The sequence below is a fragment of the Lepidochelys olivacea genome, assembly GCF_965140295.1.
Source record: "Lepidochelys olivacea isolate rLepOli2 genome assembly, chromosome: 17".
NCBI classification, from domain to species: domain Eukaryota; kingdom Metazoa; phylum Chordata; order Testudines; family Cheloniidae; genus Lepidochelys; species Lepidochelys olivacea.
The window spans coordinates 18666699-18693441 of NC_140427.1; the positions used below are offsets into that span (position 1 = coordinate 18666699).

The 26743-nt window shown below is 40.3% G+C and overlaps 1 protein-coding gene across 3 annotated transcripts in view; it reads left to right on the forward strand.

The window, feature by feature from the left end:
* CUX1 (cut like homeobox 1) overlaps positions 1 to 26743 on the forward strand; it is a 406407-nt gene that overhangs the window by 140342 nt on the left and 239322 nt on the right. For all 3 annotated transcript variants that reach the window (XM_084651152.1, XM_084651150.1, XM_084651151.1), the window contains exon 3: positions 21981 to 22028. In XM_084651152.1, coding sequence (XP_084507278.1) covers positions 21981 to 22028 — 48 coding nt within the window. The remainder of the gene's footprint in view (positions 1 to 21980; positions 22029 to 26743) is intronic.

The following is a 26743-nucleotide window of genomic DNA, read 5'->3' on the forward strand; positions in this document are numbered from 1 at the left end:
GTAGCTGCCACATGTTTATGCTTCTCTTGTTTGATAATGTCATTGAAACATATTTCCACGCTTCTTATAGATGTAATGTCTTCAAGAACAGCACTGAAAATGTTATTTCAGATATTCTAAAATGTTGAGATCTGCATCTTAAACAGCATTGTCTGCTTTGATGAATAGCTGCACAGCTGAATTATTTCAATCACTCTTGTATGTGAAGGACTGTTCAAATTCTAGAATAGCTGTTGAAGATGTTTGATGGAGTCTGTTCAGGTGATTCTTTTATCGTGATGGTGTCAAGGAGAAAACTTCTATAGATAATCCATGCTGACATGGTTTCAGGGAGAGGTGAAACTCTGTGGGGATGGAGTCAGATAGCTTAAGTTTCACAAATATCACAAAGGACTAAAAGCATGGTCTATACTTGAATGGTGTACAAGTATAACTGTGTCAGTTAGTGATGTGCATTTTTTTACTGATATCATTATACTAATACAAGGCCTAGTTTGGATGCAGTTATACTGAGATAAAGGTGCCTTATGGGAATATGGCAATAGCTGTGCTGGCGTAATGCACCTTTGTTCCAATATAACTGTGTACACGCTAGGGAGGTTGTACCACGTTAACTATATAAGTATCATTAGAGTAGTACAACTTTCCATTGTAGGCAAGGCCTTAGGTGATGAGTCTTCTAACAATCTATCTGTGTGCTGATCGCATAGGTGTTTTGCAAACGTATCTGTATGTAATGGCAAAAAATATAGAAAAGGTTTTATTGTATTAAGGTAGAATATACTCAGACCCTTTAATATTTAACAAAGTGCATAGGTCACATGAGTTAACTGCCAAGTTACATATTACATGGTATCTTAAAAGGAAATATGTATTACCACTGTATGTTGCCTAAAAATATAAGATATAAATACCCTGGATAGAATTAAGAATTCCTTTTTGGTTATATAGAAATTTTAAGATCCCAATTCATTGCTTTATCCCCTGTAGTTATTTACATCTGGCAAAGTGGATGTAAAGTGCTACCAAGTCAGAATTATCCACTGAAGCATACTAGGGGTAATATTTTACACCACCTTGTGCCATATGTAGGAATTTACATCCATGCAAGTTAAGTGTAAGGCAGGGGAGAATCAGGCCCTATGTTTACAGTTACTTAAAACTTGAGACTTTCTTGCTTTTCTGCAAACCGACTTTTGAGGTGAAATGCAAAGATTAATTTGGAGGGGAAAAAAGGAGTGAAGAAGCTACTCAAATGCCAGACTAATTTCTGTAGTGCTTATCATTTTCATGGTGGAGTGCAGGTGAGTCAGAGCATTGTTTGGAATCATGGAGTAGTAGATTATCTGATTGGTTGAAAGAAGGTTGGCAATATTGTTCCAGAAAGTATTGTAAACCATTAGTTGGCTATGGACAAATATAGAAGTAAAATTACTTTTTGGTCGTATGCTTGCCAGCATTCTACTGACCAAGAAATCTGAAATTTGTGAAGTTTATCTGGTGTCACCTAGAACCACAATGGATCTTGAATTGTGTATCATTGTCAAGTTGTATGAAGTAGCATTCCCATGCGTATACTTTAAAATATCCGTCCACTCATGTAGATCTAATGTGGATACAATTTGATTTTTCCTATCTTTTCATGTTTGAGTGCTTTACAAAAGTGATCATAGCCCCTAGAGCCTGGTGTATCCAATATCCATCTTAATTTTCTAGTAGAAGATAATCCTTTCCAGACCAATTGGCAAACTACTTAATTACAGCTTTGTTAGCTTATTAGAGGCATTTTTAAATATTAAAAAAAGGTAATCAACTCACTTTCTTTTTTATCTGATCAGAGAAGATGAAAGTCCAAACTCAGTTTTTTGTTGTTGTTGAACAAACTAGTTTACCTTTCTTCTCTTACGATTTCACTGTGAAAAAATACCAGTAAAGAGAGCACAGTAAACAGTTAATGGGAGTATAAATCATAAAATAAGTCTATCTGCTCTTAATTGTTTATGATGAAATATACAATGGAATGCTCGTGTTCAACCTTGTGATTGCCCACATGAGAGAGTGCTTAGCATCTTTATCATAATTTGTTTTTTGTTGTCCAATGGCAGTCATCGGGATTTATCCAACATTAGTTAGTTCAGAAATGTTAGGGAGATATAGTCCAAGATATAAGCTTTTAGGAAAATTTTATACGTAACTTTGGGTCTAAGAAATACTCTCACAAATATCAGGATTTTGATAGATAACCCTTTTTGGGTAGAAAGGGGGTGGGGAAAGAAGAAATGTTTTGATACCAATTTATATCAGTCATGCTGTATCAGCAACCAGTGTATGTAATATCTGTTCTCAACTCGAGCCTTCTCTTTTAACTTTTGCCATGTCTTCACTTTAGAGGAAGAAATTTAGCAGAGTACAAATCAAATTTTATAACTCTAATACTATACATTTTAGGCTTTTATATTTGGGTATTTTATCACCTTGTTGGACTGGAAGTAGGGGACAAAGTTAATAATCAGCCCAGACACTAAAAACTGTCATATACTGAAGCTGGAAGGTTATGGTAAAATATCTTTATATGCTACAGTTTGCCACATATTCTTACCAAGGATTGAAAACCATCTCATGGTCACCAAGGCAATTACCTATTATGTTGTTTTGTATCATCAATAGGTTGGTTGTGAATCTTGCTTTATGGTGTATAAAGGCTTACCCATTGTGGTATTTAGGAAAAAGTAACCAGATTTCTCAGAGTTCCAAAGTGAAGTTTTTTGGTCCTGGCTCATTCTCTTCAGTTAACTTTTATGCTTCCAGATTCTGTTTCTCCTTTTATAAATAGATACAGTTTGTAAATAATAAAGCTGTATAACAATATGTTCCTAGGTTAAAGTTGTGAGATTTAATAGATTTATAAATTTTATTTGAGATATTCAGATAAAAGCCGCTATACTGAATACCAAAGTGCTGCTATTTATTGTTTCCCAAAAGATAAACAGTAATTATGTATCCATGTGTGCAGCCTTATACTTTTATATAGTAGATCCAAATGCCTGTTTGTAATCATCAGTATTACTGAGAAACCGAACTGAAGCCACATAATTCTCACATAGGAATTCCTTTATCTCTTTTCTTTTTGGGGGCAGTGGAAAAAATATAGCTAATCTCATAAAAACTATAGTTTTGTTTTGCTATGTGTAATAATCCTATCTCTTTCCAGTTAACCTGACAAGATTAGGATCCTTCTCTCCCTGTTGTCCACATCTCCTATAATTTATTACCATTGGGTATCCCTGTGATTGGAATTTCATAACTTCTTTCACTAATAGCTATGTGCATCTTGAAGTCCAAAGGCAAAGTTAAAGTTCAGTTTAAGATAGAATCATAGAATATCAGGGTTGGAAGGGACCTCAGGAGGTCATCTTGTCCAACCCCCTGCTCAAAGCAGGACCGATCCCCAACTAAATCATCCCAGCCAGGGCTTTGTCAAACCTGACCGTAAAAACCTCAAAGGCAGGTGATTCCACCATCTCCCTAGGTAACGCATTCTAGTGCATTACCACGCTCCTAGTGAAAAAGCTTTTCCTAATATCCAACCTAAATCTCCCCCACTGCAACTTGAGACCATTACTCCTTGTTCTGTCATCTGGTATCACTGAGAACAGTCGAGATCCATCCTCTTTGGAACCCCCTTTCAGGTAGTTGAAAGCAGCTATCAGATCCCCCCTCATCCTTCTCTTTTGCAGACTAAACAATCCCGGTTCCCTCAGCCTCTCCTCATAAGTTATGTGTTCCAGTCCCCTAATCATTTTTGTTGCCCTCTGCTGAACGCTTTCCAGTTTTTCCACATCCTTCTTGTAGTGTAGGGCCCCAAACCGGACACAGTACTCCAGATGAGGCCTCATGAATGTCGAATAGAGGGGAATGATCTGATCCCTCGATCTGCTGGCAGTGCCCCTACTTATACATCCCAAAATGCCATTGCCCTTCTTGGCAACAAGGGCACGCTATTGACTGCTATCCAGCTTCTCATCCACTGTAACCCCTAGGTCCTTTTCTGCAGAACTGCTGCCTAGCCATTCCATCCCTAGTTTGTAGCGGTGCATTGGATTCTTCCGTCCAAAGTGCAGGACTCTGCACTTGTCCTTGTTGAACCTCATCGGATTTCTTTTGGCCCAATCCTCTATCTTGTCTAAGTTCCTCTGTATCCTTCCTTACCCTCAAGCATATCTACCGCTCCTCCCAGTTAAGTGACATCTGCAAACTTGCTGAGGTGCAATCCATGCCATCCTCCAGATCGTTAATTAAGATATTGAACAAAACCGGCCCGAGGACCAACCCTTGGGGCACTCCACTTGATACCGGCTGCCAACTAGACATAGAGCCATTGATCAGTACCCACTGACCCCGACAATCTAGCCAACTTTCTATCCACTTTATAGTCCATTCATCCAGCCCATACTTCTTTAACTTGCTGGCAAGAATACTGTGGAAGCCCGTATCAAAGGCTTTGCTAAAGTCAAGGAATAACACATCCACCGCTTTCCCCTCATCCACAGAGCCAGTTATCTTGTCATAGAAGCCAATTAGATTAGTCAGGCATGACTTGCCCTTGGTGAATCCATGCTGACTGTTCCTGATCACTTTCCTCTCCTCCGAGTGTTTCAGATTTGATTCCTCGAGGACCTGCTCCATGATTTTTTCCAGGGACTGAGGTGCGGCTGACTAGCTTGTAGTTCCCCGGATCCTCCTCCTTCCCTTTTTTAAAGATGGGCACTACATTAGCCTTTTTCCAATTGTCCAGGACCTCCCCCGATCACCATGAATTTTCAAAGATAACGGCAAGTGGCTCTGCAATCACATCCACCAATTCCTTTAGCACTCTTGGATGCAGCGCATCCGGCCCCATGGACTTGTGCTAGTCTAGCTTTTCTAAATAGTCCCGAACCACTTTTCTCCACAGAGGGCTGGTCACCTCCTCTCCATGCTGTGCTGCCCAGTGCAGCAGTCTGGGAGCTGACCTTGTTCGTGAAGACAGAGGCAAAGAAAGCATTGAGTACATTGGCTTTTTCCACATCCTCTGTCACTATGTTGCCTCATTCAGTAAGGGGCCCACATTTTCGTTGTCTTTCTTCTTGTTGCTAACATACCTGAAGAAACCCTTCTTGTTACTCTTAACATCTCCTGCTAGCTACAACTCCAGATGTGATTTGGCCTTCCTGATTTCACTCCTGCATGCCCGAGCAATATTTTTATACTCTTCCCTGGTCATTTGTCCAATCTTCCACTTCTTGTAAGCTTCTTTTTTGTGTTCGAGATCAGCAAGGATTTCACTGTTAAGCCAAGCTGGTTGCCTGCCATATTTACTATTCTTTCTACACATCGAGATAGTTTGTTCCTGTAACCTCAATAAGGATTCTTTAAGATAGCATTGGGGTGCCTCTGATAGACCTATTATGATGAGAGAGAGAGAGACTGCCAGGAAAGGTAGAAATATACAGAAGATAACTGAAACTTAAAGCAACTATCCCTTCAGCCCATTAAGACAGAAGAATCTTACACTGGCAATCAAAGCCAAGAATCCAGTTACAAGAACTTGAGGCAAATACCTTTAGTGTGCATCTGGTTAACTTGTTTTTGAAGCAGTCATATTGACCACTGAAGGAATATCACAATTTCCAGTTTGAAATAGGCCAAGTGAATCACTGGGCTGAAGAACAGAATGTGGTTCCTTGCTTCCAGTCTAAAGGAGCCTGCATTAATTGTACTAAGCAGTTTTTCAGAAACAGAGTGTAACAGTTATCAAGCATTGGATTAGTGGCTGTATTAACCAGTCATTATGGAATTTCACATGAAACAAAATTGCCAGAGTACAGTTCAAGTACCATTCTGGATAATATGAAGAATTGCTGCCAGAAATGACTGAAGACGATGAACAAATAGTTCATCAGCCAAATCTGTTACGTAGGAGCTATGAGATATCTTAGCACGACACCAGTTTATGGATGTTTTACTTGTGGTGGATTTTCTGTCTTGCAAATCTTCTAAACGAGAATATAACATCTTTAATTATGTAAGAGGTATAGAATAACTAAAGTAGACTGAGAGAATAGGAAGACTCTCTCAGTGATACAGTGAAGGACAAAACACATTGTTAAAGCAGGTAATGAATTTTCCCTAAAGCAGCTAACATATAGCATCAGAATTATTTCTCTTCTAATGAAAAGAAATTATTTCAAAATTGTTTTATAAACAATTGATTTATAAAACAACAACAAACCCCAAAGCTTGTACAAAGCAAGAGGAGAGAGTGAGTGTCGTAGCCAGTCTAAGGGTATGTCTACACTGTCAGAATCACATCACCGGAGGTTACAGCGCTGCTCAGAGAGCGCTAAAGGGAAACCGCTGTTGTGTGTTCACACTGTCAGCTGGCTGCGCAATAGCGTGTTCATGCTTGCGACACTTGCAGCGGTATTCGGAGCAGGGCACTCTGGGCAGCTATCCCACAGAGCATCTCTTCCTCTTCTGCCACTAAGAGTTGTGGGAATGTGGAGGTGGTCACAGGGCATCCTGGGTCCTGTCCCAGTGCCCCGTGATGTATTGCTTCGCATCTCAGAAACGAGCACTGAGTGGTGGGATCATGTCGTCATGCACGTCTGGGATGATGAGCAGTGGCTGCAGAACTTTTGGATGAGGAAAGCCATATTCATGGGACTGTGTGGTGAGCTCATCCCAGCCCTGCCGTGCAAGGACATGAGAATTAGAGCTGCCTCGTCATTGGAGAAGCATGTGGAGATTGCACTGTAGAAGCTGGCTACTCCAAACTGCTATTGATTGGTTACTAACCACTTTGGAATGGGAAAGTTGACCGTTGGACTCATGTTGATGGAAGTGTGTAGGGCCATTAATTGCATCGTGCTCCAAAAGTCTGTGACTCTGAACAATGAGTGAGACATCATGGATGGCTTTGTACAAATGGGCTTCCCTAACTGCGGAGGGGTGATAGATGGCACACACATTCCAATTCTAGCACCAGGGCACTGAGTACATTAATTGGAAGGGGTATTTCTCAGTGGTTCTCCAGGTGCTTGTGGATCACCGTGGATGTTTCACAGACATTAATGCAGCCTGGTCCAGAAAGGTGCATGACGCACGCATCTTTCGAAACACTGGCCTGTTCAGGAAGCTGCAAGCAGGGATTTTCTTCCCGGACCAGAAGACCCATAGGGGAAGTCGAAATGCCCATTGTGATCCTGGGAGACCCTGCCAATACCGTAATGACGTGGCTTATGAAGCCATACATGGGAGCACCTTGACAGCAGCAAGGAGTGGTTCAACAACAGGCTGAGTAAGTGCAGAGTGACTGGTGAGTGTGTGTGGATTTGAGGAGCTCCCTTATAGAGCCATGCTATCTTGAGCTTCGTGGTACCTGAGATCTCTCGTATTGTTTGTTTGAAGCACTTCACTCAAGGGAGTCAGTTTTTTCTCCACTTCGTATTTGCTCTTAGGTGCCCATAGTGATGCATACTCAGCTAGATATTCTTTTCTGTGCTGTATATTAGAAATGTGACTGTATCGGGATGTAACAATAGGTAAAAATAAAGGTATGAAAAGCGATAGATAGATAGATATTGAATTGCAACACAGAATGTGTATGGATTCATCTGAGGCCCTGGACATTGTAGGAATTCCTTGATAAGTCCATGTGCAGAATGCTGGTCCCCAAGTGGTCAGAGTTAAGGGCACTGTGTTGGTCTATTTGAATTTACTGCTGATTCCACTTTATTTTACTGCTTTGTATGATAACTTGAATGACATACTGTGATGTTTGATTTTTTTTTTTTTTTTAAGTAAGCAGTAGAGGTCCTATTCCTCTGTTTAAGAGTTGCAGCACATTGGAAATGGGATACACATTTTATAATACATGTTTTCCACAACAGGAGTTTTTTGGTTAAATCACAATATATTGCTGATTTTTCTCTGAGGAGCCGAAAGCATTTAAATAGCTTCATTTCCAGTTAAGTATACCTTTATTTAAGTCAAGTAACTGTATATATAATTTTTACAATAATGGATCATAAAGAATAGGAAAATACATTTCAGATGAGTGGTTGACAGCTTTATATCCATTTTAGCTGTATTGTGGATCAAGGATGTTTGCCATGAAGATAGGAATAAGGTAAGAAGTCTGAAGCTTAGGTTAAAATGATTGTAGATAACTTGATCTGTACTTGCTATATATGGTCATACACAAATCCTCAAGACATTTATGGACTTCTCTGATTCATCTGTCAGAGCCAACAGCTTCAACCGAGAGATAGGGAATTTGTTAAACTGCATTAAGTTCCTGAATAGCTGCAGCCCATAGGAACAACTGTTTATTGCGTGTGCTCACAAGGAAAGGGGGGAGGGGGAAATACAGTGCATTATGAAGGCCTTGCAGTTGGTAACAGTTTCAGAGAATTTGGATGCCAATAGAATTCCCCAGAAAACACAAGTAATTTATTTTGCCATTGTCAAAACAGTGACTTTCTAAGTGATCAGTCTCCTATACAAAACAGAATTTTTGTAACAATAAAACTGTTTTTTCTTTAAGTGCAATTTGTTACCTCTCCCTTCTGTATTAGTAAAAGAGCAGCCAGTACTCATGCTGTTGATATATTCATACACAAGTATCTCATTTTAATCTTATTTAGTGCATTGTGATTCACTGCTACGCTTGAATGCTTTCAATGATAGGGAAAAAAGTGAGCACAGAGACAGTAAAATGTTTGGGTTTTTTTCTTTACTTCATTCCAGTTGTTTTCTTTTCCTGGTCTGTCTCTTTCTCCTACAATATATTGGAACAGTTCACAGTTCAGTCTTATAAATTTGGGAATTAGTCCCAGTGGAGACTACATATTACAGTTGTGAGAAGGTGCTGCTGTTAGAAACTTCTTAGAGTTGAATTCATGAGATACACTTTGTTTGGTGGGGGAAAGAGTATTGAATAACTGTTGTATTGAGTTTGCTCTGACTCCTCCTTAATTGATTCCTTTATATCTGTTGTACCAGTTTCCACCAGAGCATACGCACTATGGGCCTGAGCCTGTTTCCATTGATTTTGGTGGGAGCAGGGGCAGATCAATTGTCACACTTTAGATTTTTCTGGCAAAAATTCTAATTATAAAATAGAAGAACAACCTCACAAGTTAATCAATTGCTAGAACAACATCAGAAGATCTATACCGTATTTGTGATTTAGGTCAACAGAAAGATAAAAATTCAGCTCATCAAACTTTGGGCTCGTATTAGTGGGTGCACTGACTAAGGCAGCATTTCTCAAATGCGGCCATTGGGCCTTTCTTGCAGCCGTAGTTTTCTGGGCTGTGACGGGGAGCAGGGAAAAGTAGCTCTCCCTCCTCCTCCCCATTGCTCCTGGATGCACCGCCTTGGTGTTGGTTGCTGGAGCCATCAGCAGGGATTGGGCTCTGCCCCTCTGGAGTCACCTGGGGCACAATGCTGGAGGAGCAAGCAGCCAGCGAGTTCCCCACTTTTCCTGGAGTGGCGGGGCTCAAGCTTTGGGCTTTAGCCCTGGGGTGGCGGGGCGGCAGGCTCTGGACACGGGGCTTGGGGCTTCAGGCTCCAGCCCCAGGCTCTGGCGGCAGGCCCCAGGCTCCAGCCACACGGCTTTGGCCTGGGTCCCATCCTCCAGCTGTGAGGCTTCGGGCTCTTGCAGCAGAACTTCGGGCTCCAACCCCCCTCACCTCCATCTCCCCATACCTTCCCTCCAGGGCTTAATTTGTCCCCAGGCTTGCCAGGGCTGAGTAAGTCTGCTGCGAAAAGTGATACTTGTATGAATGTAAATATCACTTTTTCCAACAGACTTACTAACTAGCAACAAATAAATTACAATGATTTGGACATGTGTGTGTGCATATTTATTTGACTTTCCTAAAGCTAATTAAGCATTTTAGGAAAAAGTGTGAGAACGGCCACCAGCCTTCTGAGGCCGCCAGATTTTGTCCTGAGAACCCCTGGACTAAGGTAACATTAGATTAATTTGTGTATTGACTTTTGATGTACGAGTCTCTTTTTGTTGGTTTGTCACCTTCTTGGAAATATTGTGGTACTAGCTTGACTGCATTTAAATGAAAAGGAGTACTTGTGGCACCTTAGAGACTAACAAATTGGTTAGTCTCTAAGGTGCCACAAGTACTCCTTTTCTTTTTGCGAATACAGACTAACACGGCTGTTACTCTGAAACCTGCATTTAAATGGTAATTGCTCTTAAGCATATGGGAAACTGTAATGTGTTACAGTGGATAGACTTGGTTCACTAACCTATTACAATGAGACACTTTGTAGTGAAATCTGGGTGCCTCTTTTAATGTTAAAGTACAGTTTTTAATGTTGAAGTTCCCTTTACTAACCTCAGAACTTGCCAGAGTCCACTATACTGCTCTCTCCATTGAAATTAGTGAAGTTGAAACGCTGATCCCCTGAAAAATTTGACTGTTACTGCACATATGCACTACATACTTATTTGACAATCATTTAATCTGTTCTATCAAATATAATTTAATATGAAAATTTGTATTATAGCTATGCCACACATTTCCTATTTTTTTAAAAATTAAATTGGGGTTTTTCCCATAGAGGAACCACTCTCCGTAAGGAAACAAATGGCTATAACCAAGGCTGGGAGGGATTGGGGAATGGGGAAGAATGGTTTGGAAGTATCAAGATGATGATGATTTTAAAAAAAATGTATTTATTTTCTCCTTCCTCTGAAGCATCAGGGATGGCCCTGGTTGGAGATGGGACATAGGATGGGGAGGGCCTGGGCTTTGAGTTGGCACCATGTATATTCATTCTCTCTCTCTCTGGTGGTTGGCTGGCTGGTTCTTGCTCATATGTTGAGGGTCTAACTTAATGGTTCTCAAACTTTTGTACTGGTGACCCCTTTCACATAGCAAGTCTCTGAGTGCGACCCCCCCCATTATAAATTAAAAACACTTTTTAATACATTTAACACCATTATAAATGCAGGAGGCAAAGCGGGGTTTGGAGTGGAGGCTGACAGTTCATGACCCTCCATGTAACAACCTCGTGACCCCCTGAGGGGTCCCGGCCCCCAGTTTGAGAACCCCTGGTCTAACTGATCACCATGTATAGGGTTGTAAGGAATTTTCCCTTTGATCAAATTGGCAGTTTTTTCACCTTCCTCTGTCGTGTGTGGGTGGGGGTCACTTGCCAGGTTTATCTGGGCATATCTCAATCATTTCCCTGCCCTTGCGGGGGCTTCAGGCACCAGTGCACCTCAATCCCCCCTATTCTCTGCATATGGCACATAATAGTCTAGTCTCCTATGTGCTGCAATACTTTGGTCTAATTCCAGTTGTTGGGTTTATTGTGCGGGTGCTGTTGGTGGCCTGTGCTATACAGGAGGTCAAGTGGTGGCTCCTTTTGGCCTTAGAATCAGTGTCACACAGTTTAAGATTTTTTTTATTGTGAAATTTGTAATAGCTCTTAAAATATTTAAAGAATTAATAGGAATATATTATTGGGACATGTAAAGTGTTTGTATGCCCAGTGCCTCATTCATAGTGATGGCACCATAACCTGTTTGTCCAGTTAGGTGTTCCTGCAGTACCACATTCTGTCATGAACATTTTATGCAGAGACTCCTTAACAAATGGATTTAATATGGTTTGTTTGGACCATTCATTAGATAAATGCACGTGTTCTCTGTTAACAATACATGTGTAAAACATCCTAATGCATTAACTTTTAAAACTGGTATATGGGTAAGTGTCAAATTTCCACAGATCATAACTTTATACAAATATGAAGCTATGTAAGGTTTTTGCTTTGAATACATTTTCTTTTAGTAATGCTATTCAGGATGCTAGGTGTGACAGTGGTTTTGTGATATAAACACCTCAATCAGTCCACGTGAAGTTGTCTAAAATAGCGATAATGTTCAGACCTTTTCTCAATGTTTGAGATGTGTTCTAAGGAAAAATGCTTTGCACTTTTTGGTTAGTTATGCTGTTCTGACCCTGACCATTTCAGATCAAGATTCTGACTAATATTATGTGAGGAAGGAACAAATACTGTGAGGACTCATGAACGTTTTAGCCAGTAAAGAGATAATTAGACAACTTGGTTATTGGAGAGCCAGAATATGGCCCATTACAACCACACAAATGAGTAAATGGACCTATATTTAGACACATGGTTTGCGGAGGCGGGAGTTGACTCACATGTATTTGTTCACAGTCACTGAACATGACTTTGAAAAATCTATCCATAGTCAGATCCAAGTATGGAAAAACCAAACAGTAAAATCTGCAACTTCCTCTGTCATCCTTGTGCACAAAAGTTCTCTGAAATATGCAAGTTGTGTGTTTGGATCTTGGAGACTAAAAGTTGGCCCTTTTGTTTTAATATTAAAACAGTAAAATTGCCCTTCTGACAAATTAAAATGCTACTAAATTAGGACATTAACTTTACAGAAAATATTCAACTATACCAAATTGACATACAAACTTATTAATCTTTTAAGGTGATTTTTTTCATAGTTTTCTTGGCCAGCTATTTCTCTTTCATAAGAGAAACAATAGCTTCTCTTATGGCCAGAACTGCAGCCTGTTGAAAGAAATGGAAAGTCTTCCACTGACTTCGGTGGGCTTTTGAACAGGCCTTCTCAGCCCATCTACCTTCTACTTGAGTTTACAAGGAAGTCCAAATCCTTTGTCTACATTTCCTTTGCACCACATATCACAGGATTCTTATTTTACTGTGGGAGATGAGGGAGGGGGAGACTGAGTGACAAATTAGGGAGCACTCTGATTCAAACACAAAACACCATTACTAGCAGGCAGAATACAGAAAATTGCAGGCAAAATTATTTTTCTGAACTGTCTCTTTATGTAGTACACTTTTCTTTTTTAAAGTAAGTCTAAGTCTGCCTTTAAACCAGGATTGACACTGGTTTGTAGTCTCTTATGGTGGGCTGTTAGACCTAAATGCATTTTCTGCAAGATGAATGCATCAGGATCTGATTAGGCCCATTGTATATTCTTCTGTTTTTTGTTTTTTGTTTAAAAAGCATGATGATAATTACATTGTAAAAGTTCCAAATGCTGCACTGAACAGAGTTTTTTGTTATACAAGCTCTAATTCTGAATAATGAGTGAAGTATTTTGAACTTTCTCCTTCTGTAAGTAGGGTGGACAAAGTTTCAAAATGGAAAATTTGAGAACTGTAGCAGGTGAAGAAGGAAATCATACAGGAGGCCATGGTTTTGGTAAGGTGTCAGGGACATACTCATAGAAGGGCTTTGGCAACTGAGTGGGGAGATCTCATGGGGATAAAGAAAGAAAGGGTAGCAATATTTGACAAAGTTGGGAGTAGTCGTTTGGTTGCACATATTTGCACCTCATCTGTCTTCAGTTTCATTAGCTCAGTTATGCGCCTTCAGATAGCCAGAATCTGCAGGTGTTAATGAAAACTGGGAGAAAATGCCCTTTTTAAAAATCCAACAGGGATAATGGGACAAGATCTGAAAATTAGGACGTTCCTGGTTTTCTGGGAAGCATGGTTGTCCTACCATTAGCATAAGAACGGCTCCCTTCAAGACATCTCAAGACCCTGTACTATTGACTAATTTTACACTTTGCCTCAAACCGCCAAAAATGCAGCTTTGTGTTTATGATCACAGATTATACCTTCTATTAGACCTGTTAGGGTTTCTGAAAGAATGTTGATTGTTAGACATGATGTGTAACTCTGTTGACCTTGGATATGTACATAAAATCATTCCCGTTAGAAGGTTTCTATCTGTGGAGCCATATATTCAGTGTCACTTGTCACCTTCTGGAGGTAGTTTAGTGCCACGATAATTAGCAGTAAAGCAAGACAAAGTATTTGCAAGGGAAACCCCCTGTTAGCACAAGAGTTAATCCATAGGTTTTAAAATCGATTCAGTTGTTTGAAAATATGTCCAACTTTCCCATTCAGTGGTGATCTGTTCTTACTCACTGAGCTTTGGGAAAATAAAAATGTAACAGATAAGGTTAACAACAAGTGAGGAGATGGAAAAAGCAACTTTATTGTAATTTTGAAAATGAACTTCATAAGAAAATAATTCTCATCTTTAACGTTGAAGAAAATAAAATGATCAGGCTATAGATGTTAGCCCTTTGTAAAGATTGTCATTTGATATTTTTGGTAGTTTCTCCTTTGTTTGAATGAATTTGTTTTTTTGGCAACAACAGTTCAAAGTTTCATAATTGTTTCTGTTCATGTCATTTTTGTCCAATGTTAACTGTCTGTGTTATAAGTGACCATAAGGTTTTTAACATGTTTCTAAAATGTGTAGCTGGCTAAATTGACCTGTAAAGTGATATAAAAAAATTGCTTTGACATAAGTGGATACCACGGTGCTTCTGTTGCACAGTTCATGCTGTAAACAATTTTGAAGGTAATCAATAAGTGTTTGCACATTGCTGCATAGGTACAGAAGAAAAAGAAATAAAAAGCTTACAAGTTTCTAAATTGGAAGAAATTATAAGAGCCTTCAAAGTCTGACTCTCCTGAGTAGTTCCATTGAAGTCAATGGGCCAGATCACACATGCTCATGGTAAATAAAAGAGAAAAACAAATACTGGAGGTGGTTTCAGCAGGAAATCTCTGCAAAGATCTCCTTACAGAGATTCCCCTCATGTTTTTCTGCTGGGAGGGGTGCAAGGTCTTGCTTCTCTCCCCCATATCTACTGATTAGACCTTTGGGTCTGCCCAGAAACTCTGCAGACTCATGGACAATCCACACAGAGGCCCCATAACCTGCTTGAGCGCTCCTTTGCAGGGTTTGATGAAAATGGGCATGATGCTACTAAGAAAGCTGAACCTCCCTTCTAGAGACTTGATCTTTTCCTCCACCTTCTTCTAGGGTTACTCACATAACTAAAGCTTTGCAGGATTAGGACCTAGATGACTGAACATCCATCTTTTCAAAGAAACCTTTTATGTTTAATAATATTGGAACTCAGAGTGAGAATTCTGCCTACTACATAGAAGATTCTTTGGTGGGGTACAACATTCTAATTTCTTTGTTTTGGGGATAGTTCATACTTTTAAACTGGAATCCCCAGTAAATCAGCCTTTTCACAAATAGAATATACTTTCATTTCACTGCTGGTGGACCCATATTCTGAAAAAATAGGTCAAGAACAGTAATCTAATTCTTCTGCTAATAAATAATTAAAGCTAATGGAATTTTCACGAGATATGTGAACTGAAATCTTTTTGAAAGAAGTGTGGTATACATTCTGCTACTGTAAATCAAGATTATTTATTTATCAGTATGATAGGTAGAAACTTACCTATAAAATGTAATTTTAAATGATTTTTTTTGTACAGAGGAGAAGCTGGAGTGTTAATGTGTTCTCATCTGTTAAAATGACCAAAAGTATCATATTAAATTGATAGCAACATGAATCATTCTCTAATGATTAGATACCAAGTAAAGGTTTTAGCAGCCTTAAGCAACAAGAAGCTTTACATCTCATTAAATCATACCATAAATTGAGCAACAGAATTGTTTGATTATATGATTTTTAACGTGCCTTATTTTAGGAAATAAATACCTTGTTTCAGCTCCTCTGCAATATCTGCTTGTGTATGCAACTAGGGTTTCAATTTGAAGGGCTAAACTGATTCCAGTGAAGTTTATTACACAAAAAAAGGCGTAGATGTTTCCATTAATATTTTTTTTCAAAATTGTTTACCTGTGAGGGGGAAGGTATACTGGCTTTGTATTCATTCACAGAAGACTTATCTGTGGGCACAACTGGAAACAAGTAATAAAATACTGTAATCTCTGCCTATGTGTTATTTATGGTTATTAGTCAAACTTCAGATGACCACCATTTAGTAGTTAATTTTGCCTCTAACTGGGTGAAGCATATACGCATGCCAGATATTTGTAAGGTGGCCAGCGGAACTCTAACTAGAAGCGACAGCATTCAGATTTAACTTGTCAATTTCCATGTTGCCTGTAAACTTTGAGATACAGTTTGGGGCCTTAAAGCATGTAAGCAACACACCTCCAAAGTTGAGCATGACTTTCCTCATCAAATGCTTTGTGCTTGGTTACTGGGTTATTGTTTTAGCTGTATGCAAATAAAATAGAGTTTCAATCATATATTGAGATAATAGATGTGTGGCCCAAGCGCGTGCAATTCTCCCCTGGGCAATATTTTCCCATTCTAAAGAAATAAACAGTATGCTGTATACAAATACTTTTTGGCTAGAAGAGTGGTTTGCTACTGGCTGTCCCCTTTAAGTGGTAATGTGGATTGAGCTAACAAATACCTTCCCCCACCTCCCCCCCCCCCAAAGTATTCTACTTTTTGTTTTTAAGTCTCATAGGAAAGCATCTGGAGTCATAATTTTCAGCCTTACCAATTTTCAGTGTAGGGCCAGTTGTTAGGCTACATGTAATAAGGAACTAACAAGGAAGGAAATGCAAAAGGGTAAGATGGCAGAAAAGCCTTAGCATCTTCTTGTGATGAGCCAGCTCCAAAATAGAATGTGACAGCTGAACTAATGATGTCACTGATGCTGATACAACTGGGCTGCTTCTCATTATGATTTCTCCGCCAGAAACTGACATTCACCAGCCAACGTGCACCTAGAATAGATAATCTAGAGGACAGATCATAGAAAATGCGGCACCATAGGTAACGGGTGAAACACTTTCCCTGCCCTAGTGCTTGTGTCCCCCCCGTCTTCCCCCCTCAAATGGATAAAGTACTTTTGTTGATGATAAAGCTGTACAGGTCAAGACAATGTTGTAAAACCACTTTACCAAACCAGGGTCACAGGGCTTTTGTTGTGGCATTTTAGAGATGAGCTTTTTGGACGTACATGAGATCAAGTAGTCTAAGGGCCTGTCTACACTACCTTGTCATTCACAGGTGCTTAAAGTCTTCCTCCCCCATCCCCTCAAAAACAAGTTTTGCTGTGGCAAGTGGCAGTGTAAATGGCTTGTTGTTGGCAGGAGTGCTGTCCTGTTGACAGCGTGAACCCCGCTTGTAGGGGGTGAAAGTATTTTGTTGGCAAAAGTGCCAACAAACAGCAATTACGCTGTCTGACTTCTAGCGACAAAGCTGTGTAGTGCAGACAAAGCCTAAGAGAAAGCAAAAGGTCCTGTGTAGCTTCAGAGATAAAGTAAATTAAAAGTGCAGTGTTGGTATATCTGCATACACCAGTGCAATATATGAAGATGGTAATAGATAAATAATACAATCTGGATATCAAAAAGACAAATTTGGTGTCCAATTTTGTATCCTAGGTTTACTGTTGCTTCATTGTCTGAAGGGTTATTTTTAATGCCAATGAAAAAGGAGTTAAAAAAATTATTGGGATTCAGATTTCTTTGTGTAGCTCTTTTATCAAAATGTAAAACTGGTTGTTTCTTCTTTCTTTAAAGAGAAGAGATACCATATTGGCCTTCAGTGTTGTACAGATTTGATCTTGATAGCGCTACAACATACTAATTCATACTTTTTTGGGGTGCTGAGTTCGTCTCTGATAGAGGAGCTTTCTGAAAAAGGCAGTGTCCTGATAAATCATCCACAGAGAGAGCACATTTAGATGGCAAGGAAAAATATGCTTCTAATTTGATCGTATAGGAGCACTTGAGTACAGTCTTTGATGCATTTGTGTTGACAAATTATCATTTGTTCTAATGTTCAGTTGAATGTACCCTTTCTAGCTGTAGTGTTGAATCACAGTGATATGCTACAGAGCTGTGTGTGAGGGCTGGATTTGGTTGCAGCTCTTATTTTGATCACAGCCCAGACAGTAAAGGCCACTACATTTTAAAAGGATAAATGTAATCATATCGTGTCCTTGCTAACCAACATTACAGGTTCCTATGGGTCAGAATTGAGCGTCCTTATTTTTGTCCAGTTTAGGGCAGAGAAGGTAGAATTATATCTGACATTAGTATAATATTTGGAGCCATAGTCTGGTAAGTAATTTCTCAAACTGCCAAAAATAAATCTAGCAGGAGTGATTTAGCTGGTGACTCGGGGCAAACGTAGTTCTGACTACTTTTGTGGTTTTATTTTTACTTCCTCTCTCTTTTGTGAGATGTCTGAAGTTTTAATGCCAGTTAGCCTAGTAAGCACTTATAAAACTACTAGACCAAACTAAAACAATTTGCAAAAATAACGAGTAGGTGAAAATGCATGGTCATTTCTTCTGGTGTGTGATACTCAGTTCAGTTTACTTACCATTCTTTTCAAAGGTGCACTTATTTTGGGTGTTTTTAAAATACTGGAGCAGAATATAAGATTTTTTTTTTTTGGGTCATTCTTCTCAAAGTTTATTGTTACATGAAAGGAGATAAGATGTAGAGTGTTAAGTGCCACACCTTTATTGCCCTTAGCTACCATTCCAAGGTATCAAAGCCTCTTACATGTTTCAATATCCTGAATTAAGTGATCACCACTCCAGCAAACCCAAAGACTGACTATAATTGGTCCCCAATTCAATAGCACCCTCTAATAGAGGATTGGCTGAATCACTTTGAATGTCAGAGCCCATAAAGGGAATGTCGTATACGCTCATAGGATGCATCTACCCCAGGAAATTTTGTAAACATAGTTTTACTAATGGTGGACGCTGTAGAATAAACGTGGCACAAGTATTTCTGCCACCATGTCATGTAATCCTGCTTGTTAGTATTTTGCCTACTTGGAGGATGCATTTGGAAGTCTGATGTTAGAACTTGGAGGTGGGTGAATGGAGAGCCATGTTTCAAGTTGTAAATATATTTGACTGTAGGCTTAGAAATTGCAATCTGTTTAACTGGAATTTTAAACAATTACTCAAATTTCACAGGTCATTTTTAAAATGATTCAGTCAAATTCAGAATTGGTGTAACATTACTATGTTACGATACTATTAGTTACACCAGGGTTTCATTTGGACCTTATGCTATACTTTGAGATGAAGCTTTTTGCTCTTTAAAATAGAAGCTTTGTTAGCCTGAAGTATTTATCACTGCTTTGATACTTTAAATTCTGACCTATTTAAATGTCTGCTGTTTTTGTGTTGTGATGTAATAAATCATTCAGGCTGTTTGGGGAGGCACAGCCTTCCCTACCTGGCCCTCCATACTGTTTCACAATCCTGATGTGGCCCTCGGGCCAAAAAGTTTGCCCACCCCTGCCCTACCAGCAAGTTTCACAGGTTGACTATGTGTTGTGTGAAGAAGTACTTCCTTGTGTTTGTTTTAAACCTTCTGCCTTTTAATTTGATTGGGTGACCTCTGGTTCTTGTGTTATGTGAAGGAGTAAACACTTCCTTCCTTACTTTCTCCACACCATTCATGATTTTATAGACTTACCATATCCCTACCCCCCTTATACACCTCTTTTCTAAACTAAAGAGTCCCAGTCTTTTTAATCTCTCCTTGTATGGAAGTTTTTCCATGTCTGTAATCATTTTTGCAGCCCATCTCTGTATCTTTTCCAATTCCAGTATATCTTTTTTGAAACGGGGTGGCCAGAACTGCATGCAGTATTCAAGGTGTGAGTATACTGTGAATTTCTATTGTGGCATTTTGATATTTTCTGTCTTATTACCTGTCCCTTTCATAATGGTTCCTAACATTGTTAGCTTTTTTGACTGCTGCTGCACATTGAGCAGATGTTTTCAGAGAACTATCCACAATTACTCCAAGATCTCTTTCTTGGGTGGTAACAGCTAATTTAGATCCCACCATTTTGTATGTATAGTTGGGATTATGCTTCCACTGCGCATTACTTTGCATTTATCAACATTGAATTTCATCTGCCATTGTGTTTCCCGTTCACCCAGTTTCCTGAGTTACTTTTGTAACCTCTTCACAGTCCTCTTTGGACTGAACTATCAGTGTTTTATTTGGGTGCTAAAGAGAGTTTTATATGGCTACCACGGTATTCTTATCATGAGATGGATGTGTACTGTAAGGTGATAGTCATACGATACAGTGCAAAGCCATGCATTGAAATTGAAAGAATGTGTGATAAATTATACTTACAACATAGTTCTTCAACTAATCATTTGTCTTTGACACCTTCACCTGCATTCTGGGCACTAATTCATCCCAGTTAGGACTTCTGATATACAAACCCTCTGAAACAGCTTCAGAGAATTGGAATATGAAATGGCTTCAAACAACTGCCATTAAAAAAAAATTAATCTGCCAGAAAATTGTTTCCATTTCCTTCAAGAAATTACACTCATGTAAGAACCAGGGTGGGCAAAATTAAGTTCAGGGTTCAAAGAAAAGGCTTTTTACCACTGGTAAGACAAAATTCCTGGCTTTCTAAGAGGACCAAGTTTTCTAGAAGTCTCTAAGATATTGAACCTTGAAATTGTGCCATTTAAATTTGTTTTTAAAAAGATCATTTTTCAAAGTTTTTCTGACTTTGATATTCATTATAACTAGGGGACTCTGATTTTACAGATGGAAGGATACAAAAATTAGCCAATTTTTAGAAAGGTTGAAAAACAGCTTTTTGTATTAAAACATGTATGGCATAGTTGTATGAAGTGGTATAAAGTTTCAGTGACACTTGTTTGGGATGATTTGTGCAGCTCATGGCTTTACCACTTGTAATGTTGCCAATCCATAAGTCATACCAATAAAATCTTAATGAAGCACCTCCCTGTTGTTGTGTGTAGTCTCTATTTTAGATATATTTACAAGTATATAAACTATACAAGTGCTGCATATGGTTCCACAGTTGACTTTTGCACTTCAAATAGGGATTTAACCACTTGAAGAATCTACAGAATATTCTCCCCAGTTAGAGCACTTACTTTTTGGGCATAGAATGAATTTTCAGAATTTATAAGTACATCTGTTAATTGGAATTAAAATTAGATTAAAAGAAGGTCCTTTAAGAAATTTAGTACTATCAGACCACTGTACTATGTTTTTGCCCAAATAATCTCGATGGTGAAGTAATAGACTTTTCAGATTTCCCATGTAGTATGTGTAGGTTACATCTGAAGCCTTCTTAATTTTTTTTTTAAGGATTAATGGCCATTTGTTGCCATCATACTTCATAACTGAAAGACTCTTCTTTAGCAGGGGCTAACGAATCATGAATTCTCTGTAGAAGAACCACAAAGAATTCCCACTTTCAAAATGGCTACTATTTCTCATTGTTCTCAAAGGCACTGGAATTACAGCAGCCTTTTACAAAAGTTCCCTCTTTCAATAGGGGCGAAGCCAAACTGTCCTTGGTTAAGGTAGTGGCCCCTTAGGGTTGCCAACTCTGACTGAAGCTTTTCCAGGAGATTCCCTCCCCCACCCCACATGATGTAATGTCATTTTCTGAAAATGTCCTATTAAAATCTCCTGGATTGCTTGCGATAGTCACCGGGAGATCAGTGCTGATTCCGGGAGGCTCCAGACCAATCCTGGATGGTTGGCAACTCTATGGCTCCTGATGGCCTTTCCTCCTTTTGAGTGCAACTCCCATTAATGCAAATTCACACATGTCAAAAGGAGACTTTGACTTAAATTCAGGGCTGTAGTTAGAATGCTTTTCAGGTGGACACACAAATTTACTTCAGATCACATTATTCACTTCACTGTTCCAAAGGACTTATAAGACTAAAAGAGTTCACTCTCTGCCCAACATTACCACAGCCTTTAACCAGTTATCATTTGCAACAATTATAAGTGTGTACCAAACTGGAAACTATTACATTGGAAACATGATCCTGTTCAGAATGAATTCTAGCTGACCTCTGATTAAACAAAAATTGCCATAAAATACAATCAAGCTTCAAAATCAATATTCAAATCAGTATTCAAAAAATTAGAAAAAAAATTGACAATGTGCTGCTCTTCTGATCAAAATTATTCTTTATATACCTTCTTTTTAAAAATGGCTGTTTCCTGATGGAATCCCTTTGCTTTTGTCTTGCAGGACCTGCGCAAACAGGTAGCTCCATTATTGAAGAGTTTCCAGGGGGAGGTAAGAGACTATGCTTTTGTTCATCTTGTCACTTCTGATTGCCTACGTTTACTTCATTCTGGAGTGATGTAGCCATTCAGTGGGGCTGTGTGGACCAAGAGCTCTGCTATAAGCATGGAACAGTTTGCAGGAGCAGGGTCCATGTATGTTTGTGTTTATGTATATGAAAAAGGAATATATTTTGGCTTATACAAATGCTTAAAAAAGACACCTGTTTAAGGAGTCCTTGACATAACCTAAAAACATTTACAAATACCCTAAGTGCTGCAGTACAATGGAAGATAACCTACCACCAGTGTACCAGGTAACTTAAAAACTGAAATCTTTCACCGCATCCAACAGAGCCCACCATTACAATCCTTCCACCTCATTTTCAAATGCCTGGGAAAAAAAGATGAGCTTTACAATGTGCTTTGAGGTTCATGCTATTATGGGTTAAGGTCCAGAGCCAGTTTCAAAGCCTGGAGGAGGGAGTGGCCCTCACAGAGAACACTGCTGGCAGCCCCCTTTCGTTTATAACAGTGGGGCTCCAGGTCAGGTCCTCCTGCTGATCTCAGCTGTGACATAGTGGAAAGAGACTCTGTATCTAGGGTAGGTCCTAAACCATTTAGATTCTAAATATAATGTAAATGTTAATGTATATTAAATAATGTGCATGTATAAAATATATATAGGCTTACATTGAAGAGGGAAAACGATATATAAAATATGTACCAACATTAGACTCTAAAAAGCTCTTTGGACCATAATGTTTATAGGTGGTATTTGAAAGAAAAAAATTACAGAAAGTTCTAAAACTGTTGCTACTACTTCTGTTCCCATAGACATTTTCTCTTTAGAATAGTCATAATTTCAAAAAGTCAACCTGTAATTATTTTGATGCATGAGGTCCTTTCTTATGGGAAAGGAGGCTGCAACCTGCTGCAGAGTTGTACGTTTTGACTGTGGCTGACAATGAAGCACTTATTGCAGGTGGTGTTTTCCCAAACAGTGGTTAGGCCAGAGAGGAATTTTTGCATTGATTTTAATGGCCTTTGGATCAGGCTGTAACACTTTAAAAAGTAATGTGCTCTAAGGCTATGTCTTCACAGCCCTGCAGTTTGGACTACAATGGTGTGAATTGCAGTGCTCACTGGTGTGCTGTGCTGTAATTCCCCTGTGTGGATGCTGTGGGCGTGAACTAAAAGGTGCCTAGTTCACTTTAAATTAGGGCCGGTCTACACTTAAAACTCCGCAGTGGTGCAGCTGCACCAGTGCTTCAGAGAAGACGGGAGAGCTTCTCCCCTCAGTGTAGTTAATCAACCTCAGTGAGAGGCGGTAGCTATGTTGATGGGAGAAGCACTCCTGTCGACATAGTGCTGTCTACACTGGATGTTAGGTCAGTATAATTGCATTGCTTGGGGTGTGGATTTTTCATACCTCTGAGTGATATAGTTATACCGACCTAAGGTCTGTAGATCTGGCCAGAGTGGCCTTTAAACAGGACTAAAAAGTTAATGTGGACTAGATAGCTTTTAGTTTGTGCCCGCTGTGTCCAGGTGGGAGAGCTACAGGTGGGATTATTTAGTCTGCAGAAGAGAAGCGTGAGGGGGGATTTGATAGCTGCTTTCAACTACCTGAAACGCAGACCCCTTAAAAAAAAAAAAAAGAAAGAAATTAGTGCATCAGACCCAGTAAATAGTGGCTGTAACCTCGTACCTTATTATGTGTTGTAGATCTCTTACCCCAAAGAATGTCCCACGGCTGCAAAATTTTGTACTTGTGTAATGCCGATAGACCCTGGTTGTTGGTGGGCGGGATCAAACCTAGGACCTCTGAAGCTTAGTGTATGAGCATCTGCTGCATGAGCTAAAAGCCACGTGGCTATAGCAGACTCATTAACATCTAGGTGGTCTAAAACGTGGTGAGCTAAAAGCCATGTGGCTTTTAGTTAAGGCTGTAGCAGACTCACTAACCTAGCAGGCATAGGTTATATTCTTCCCTTATTTGAGGAAGCCCATCCTGAGCTTTCGAGACTTCCCAGTGGATGAGCCCACACTTTGTAATGCCGACAAACCTGGGTTGTTGGTGGGCGGGATCAAACTTGGGACCTCTGAAGCTTAGTGTATGAGCATCTACTGCATGAGCAAAAAGCCCCCTGGTTGTAGCAGACTCATTAACATCTAGGTCAGGGGTGGCCAACCTGAGCCTGAGAAGGAGCCAGAATTTACCAATGTACATTGCCTAAGAGCCACAGTAATATGTCAACAGACCCCCACCAGCTTCCCCCCCGCTCCCAGCGCCTCCTGCCCACCGGCAGCCCCGCCAATCAGTGTCTCCCACTCCCTCCCTCCCTGCGCTTCCTGATCAGCTGTTTTGTGGCATGCAGGAAGCGTGGGGTGGGGGAGAAGAGGAGCGAGGGCAGGGCAGGCTCAGAGGAGGGGGTGGGAAGGGATGGAGTCGGGGCAGGGCCTGTGGCAGTGCCAGGGGTTGAGCAGTGAGCGAGCTGTTCCCCCTCCCCCCCCCCCCCCGGCACATTGGAAAGTTGGCGCCTGTCGCTCCAGCCCCAGACTCTGTGCCGACACAAGGAGCTGCATGTTAACTTCTGAAGAGCCGTATGTGGCTCGGTGGTCTAGGTGGCACTAAAGGGGGACAGTGTACCACACCCAGCAGGCATGGGTTACACTTGCTAAATGTGTAATAAACTGCAAGATGATTATTTTACCGTTGAAGTTCCCATCAGAGCACAGAGAAATTTAGGAGTATATTTTCAGCAATCTGCATAGGGAATTAAGTGCACACTCATACAATTTTTGATGAGGGTTATATTTCTGATTCCTTGCACGTTCTGCTGAATATGTACCTCAAACAAGCAGTAATTTCTTTACTTGGAAGCAGTATGTTTTTTTAACTACTTAATTTCCCAAGCAAAATTATAAAAATTTATCAGATGAAGTTCCTTATATAATAGCAACATGTGAGAAAAAGAATGACCCGTGTAAGTCAGTTTGACAATGGGAACTTGCACATTAAAATTGCTTTATATGACCTGTAATGCTCTATAAAGCTCTTTCACTTTGGTTTCCATCTTGTTATATTGACAGAAGTCTACGTATGTGTACTACTTTTCTCTAATGAATGGAATGCTGCATGCTCAAGTACGTGTCATAGAATATCAGGGTTGGAAGGGACCTCAGGAGGTCATCTAGTCCAACCCCCTGCTCAAAGCAAGACCAATCCCCAATTAAATCATCCCAGCCAGGGCTTTGTCAAGCCTGACCTTAAAAACTTCTAAGGAAGGAGATTCTACCACCTCCCTAGGTAACGCATTCCACTATTTCACCACCCTCCTAGTGAAAAAGTTTTTCCTAATATCCAACCTAAACCTCCCCCACTGCAACTTGAGACCATTACTACTTGTCCTGTCCTCTTCTACCACTGAGAATAGTCTAGAACCATCCTCTCTGGAACCACCACTCACGTAGTTGAAAGCAGCTATCAAATCCCCCCTCATTCTTCTCTTCTGCAGACTAAACAATCCCAGTTCCCTCAGCCTCTCCTCATAAGTCATGTGTTCCAGACCCCTAATCATTTTTGTTGCCCTTCGCTGGACTCTCTCCAATTTCTCCACATCCTTCTTGTAGTGTGGGGCCCAAAACTGGACACAGTACTCCAGATGAGGCCTCACCAATGTTGAATAGAGGGGGACGATCACGTCCCTCGATCTGCTGGCAGTGCCCCTACTTATACATCCCAAAATGCCATTGGCCTTCTTGGCAACAAGGGCACACTGCTGACTCATATCCAGCTTCTCGTCCACTGTCACCCCTGGGTCCTTTTCTGCAGAACTGCTGCCTAGCCATTCGGTCCCTGGTCTGTAGCTGTGCATTCGGTTCTTCCGTCCTAAGTGCAGGACCCTGCACTTATCCTTATTGAACCTCATCAGATTTCTTTTGGCCCAATCCTCCAATTTGTCTAGGTCTCTCTGTATCCTATCCCTGCCCTCCAGCGTATCTACCACTCCTCCCAGTTTAGTATCATCCGCAAATTTGCTGAGAGTGCAATCCACACCATCCTCCAGATCATTTATGAAGATATTGCCCCAACCCCTGGGGCACTCCACTTGACACCGGCTGCCAACTAGACATGGAGCCATTGATCACTACCCGTTGAGCCCGACAATCTAGCCAGCTTTCTACCCACCTTATAGTGCATTCATCCAGCCCATACTTCCTTAACTTGCTGACAAGAATACTGTGGGAGACCGTGTCAAAAGCTTTGCTAAAGTCAAGAAACAATACATCCACTGCTTTCCCTTCATCCACAGAACCAGTAATCTCATCATAGAAGGCCATTAGATTAGTCAGGCATGACCTTCCCTTGGTGAATCCATGCTGACTGTTCCTGATCACTTTCCTCTCATGTAAGTGCTTCAGGATTGATTCTTTGAGGACCTGCTCCATGATTTTTCCGGGGACTGAAGTGAGGCTGACTGGCCTGTAGTTCCCAGGATCCTCCTTCTTCCCTTTTTTAAAGATTGGCACTACATTAGCCTTTTTCCAGTCATCCGGGACTTCCCCCGTTCGCCATGAGTTATAATAGCCAATGGCTCTGCAATCACAGCCGCCAGTTCCTTTAGCACTCTCGGATGCAACTCGTCCGGCCCCATGGACTTGTGCACGTCCAGCTTTTCTAAATAGTCCCTAACCACCTCTTTCTCCACAGAGGGCTGGGCA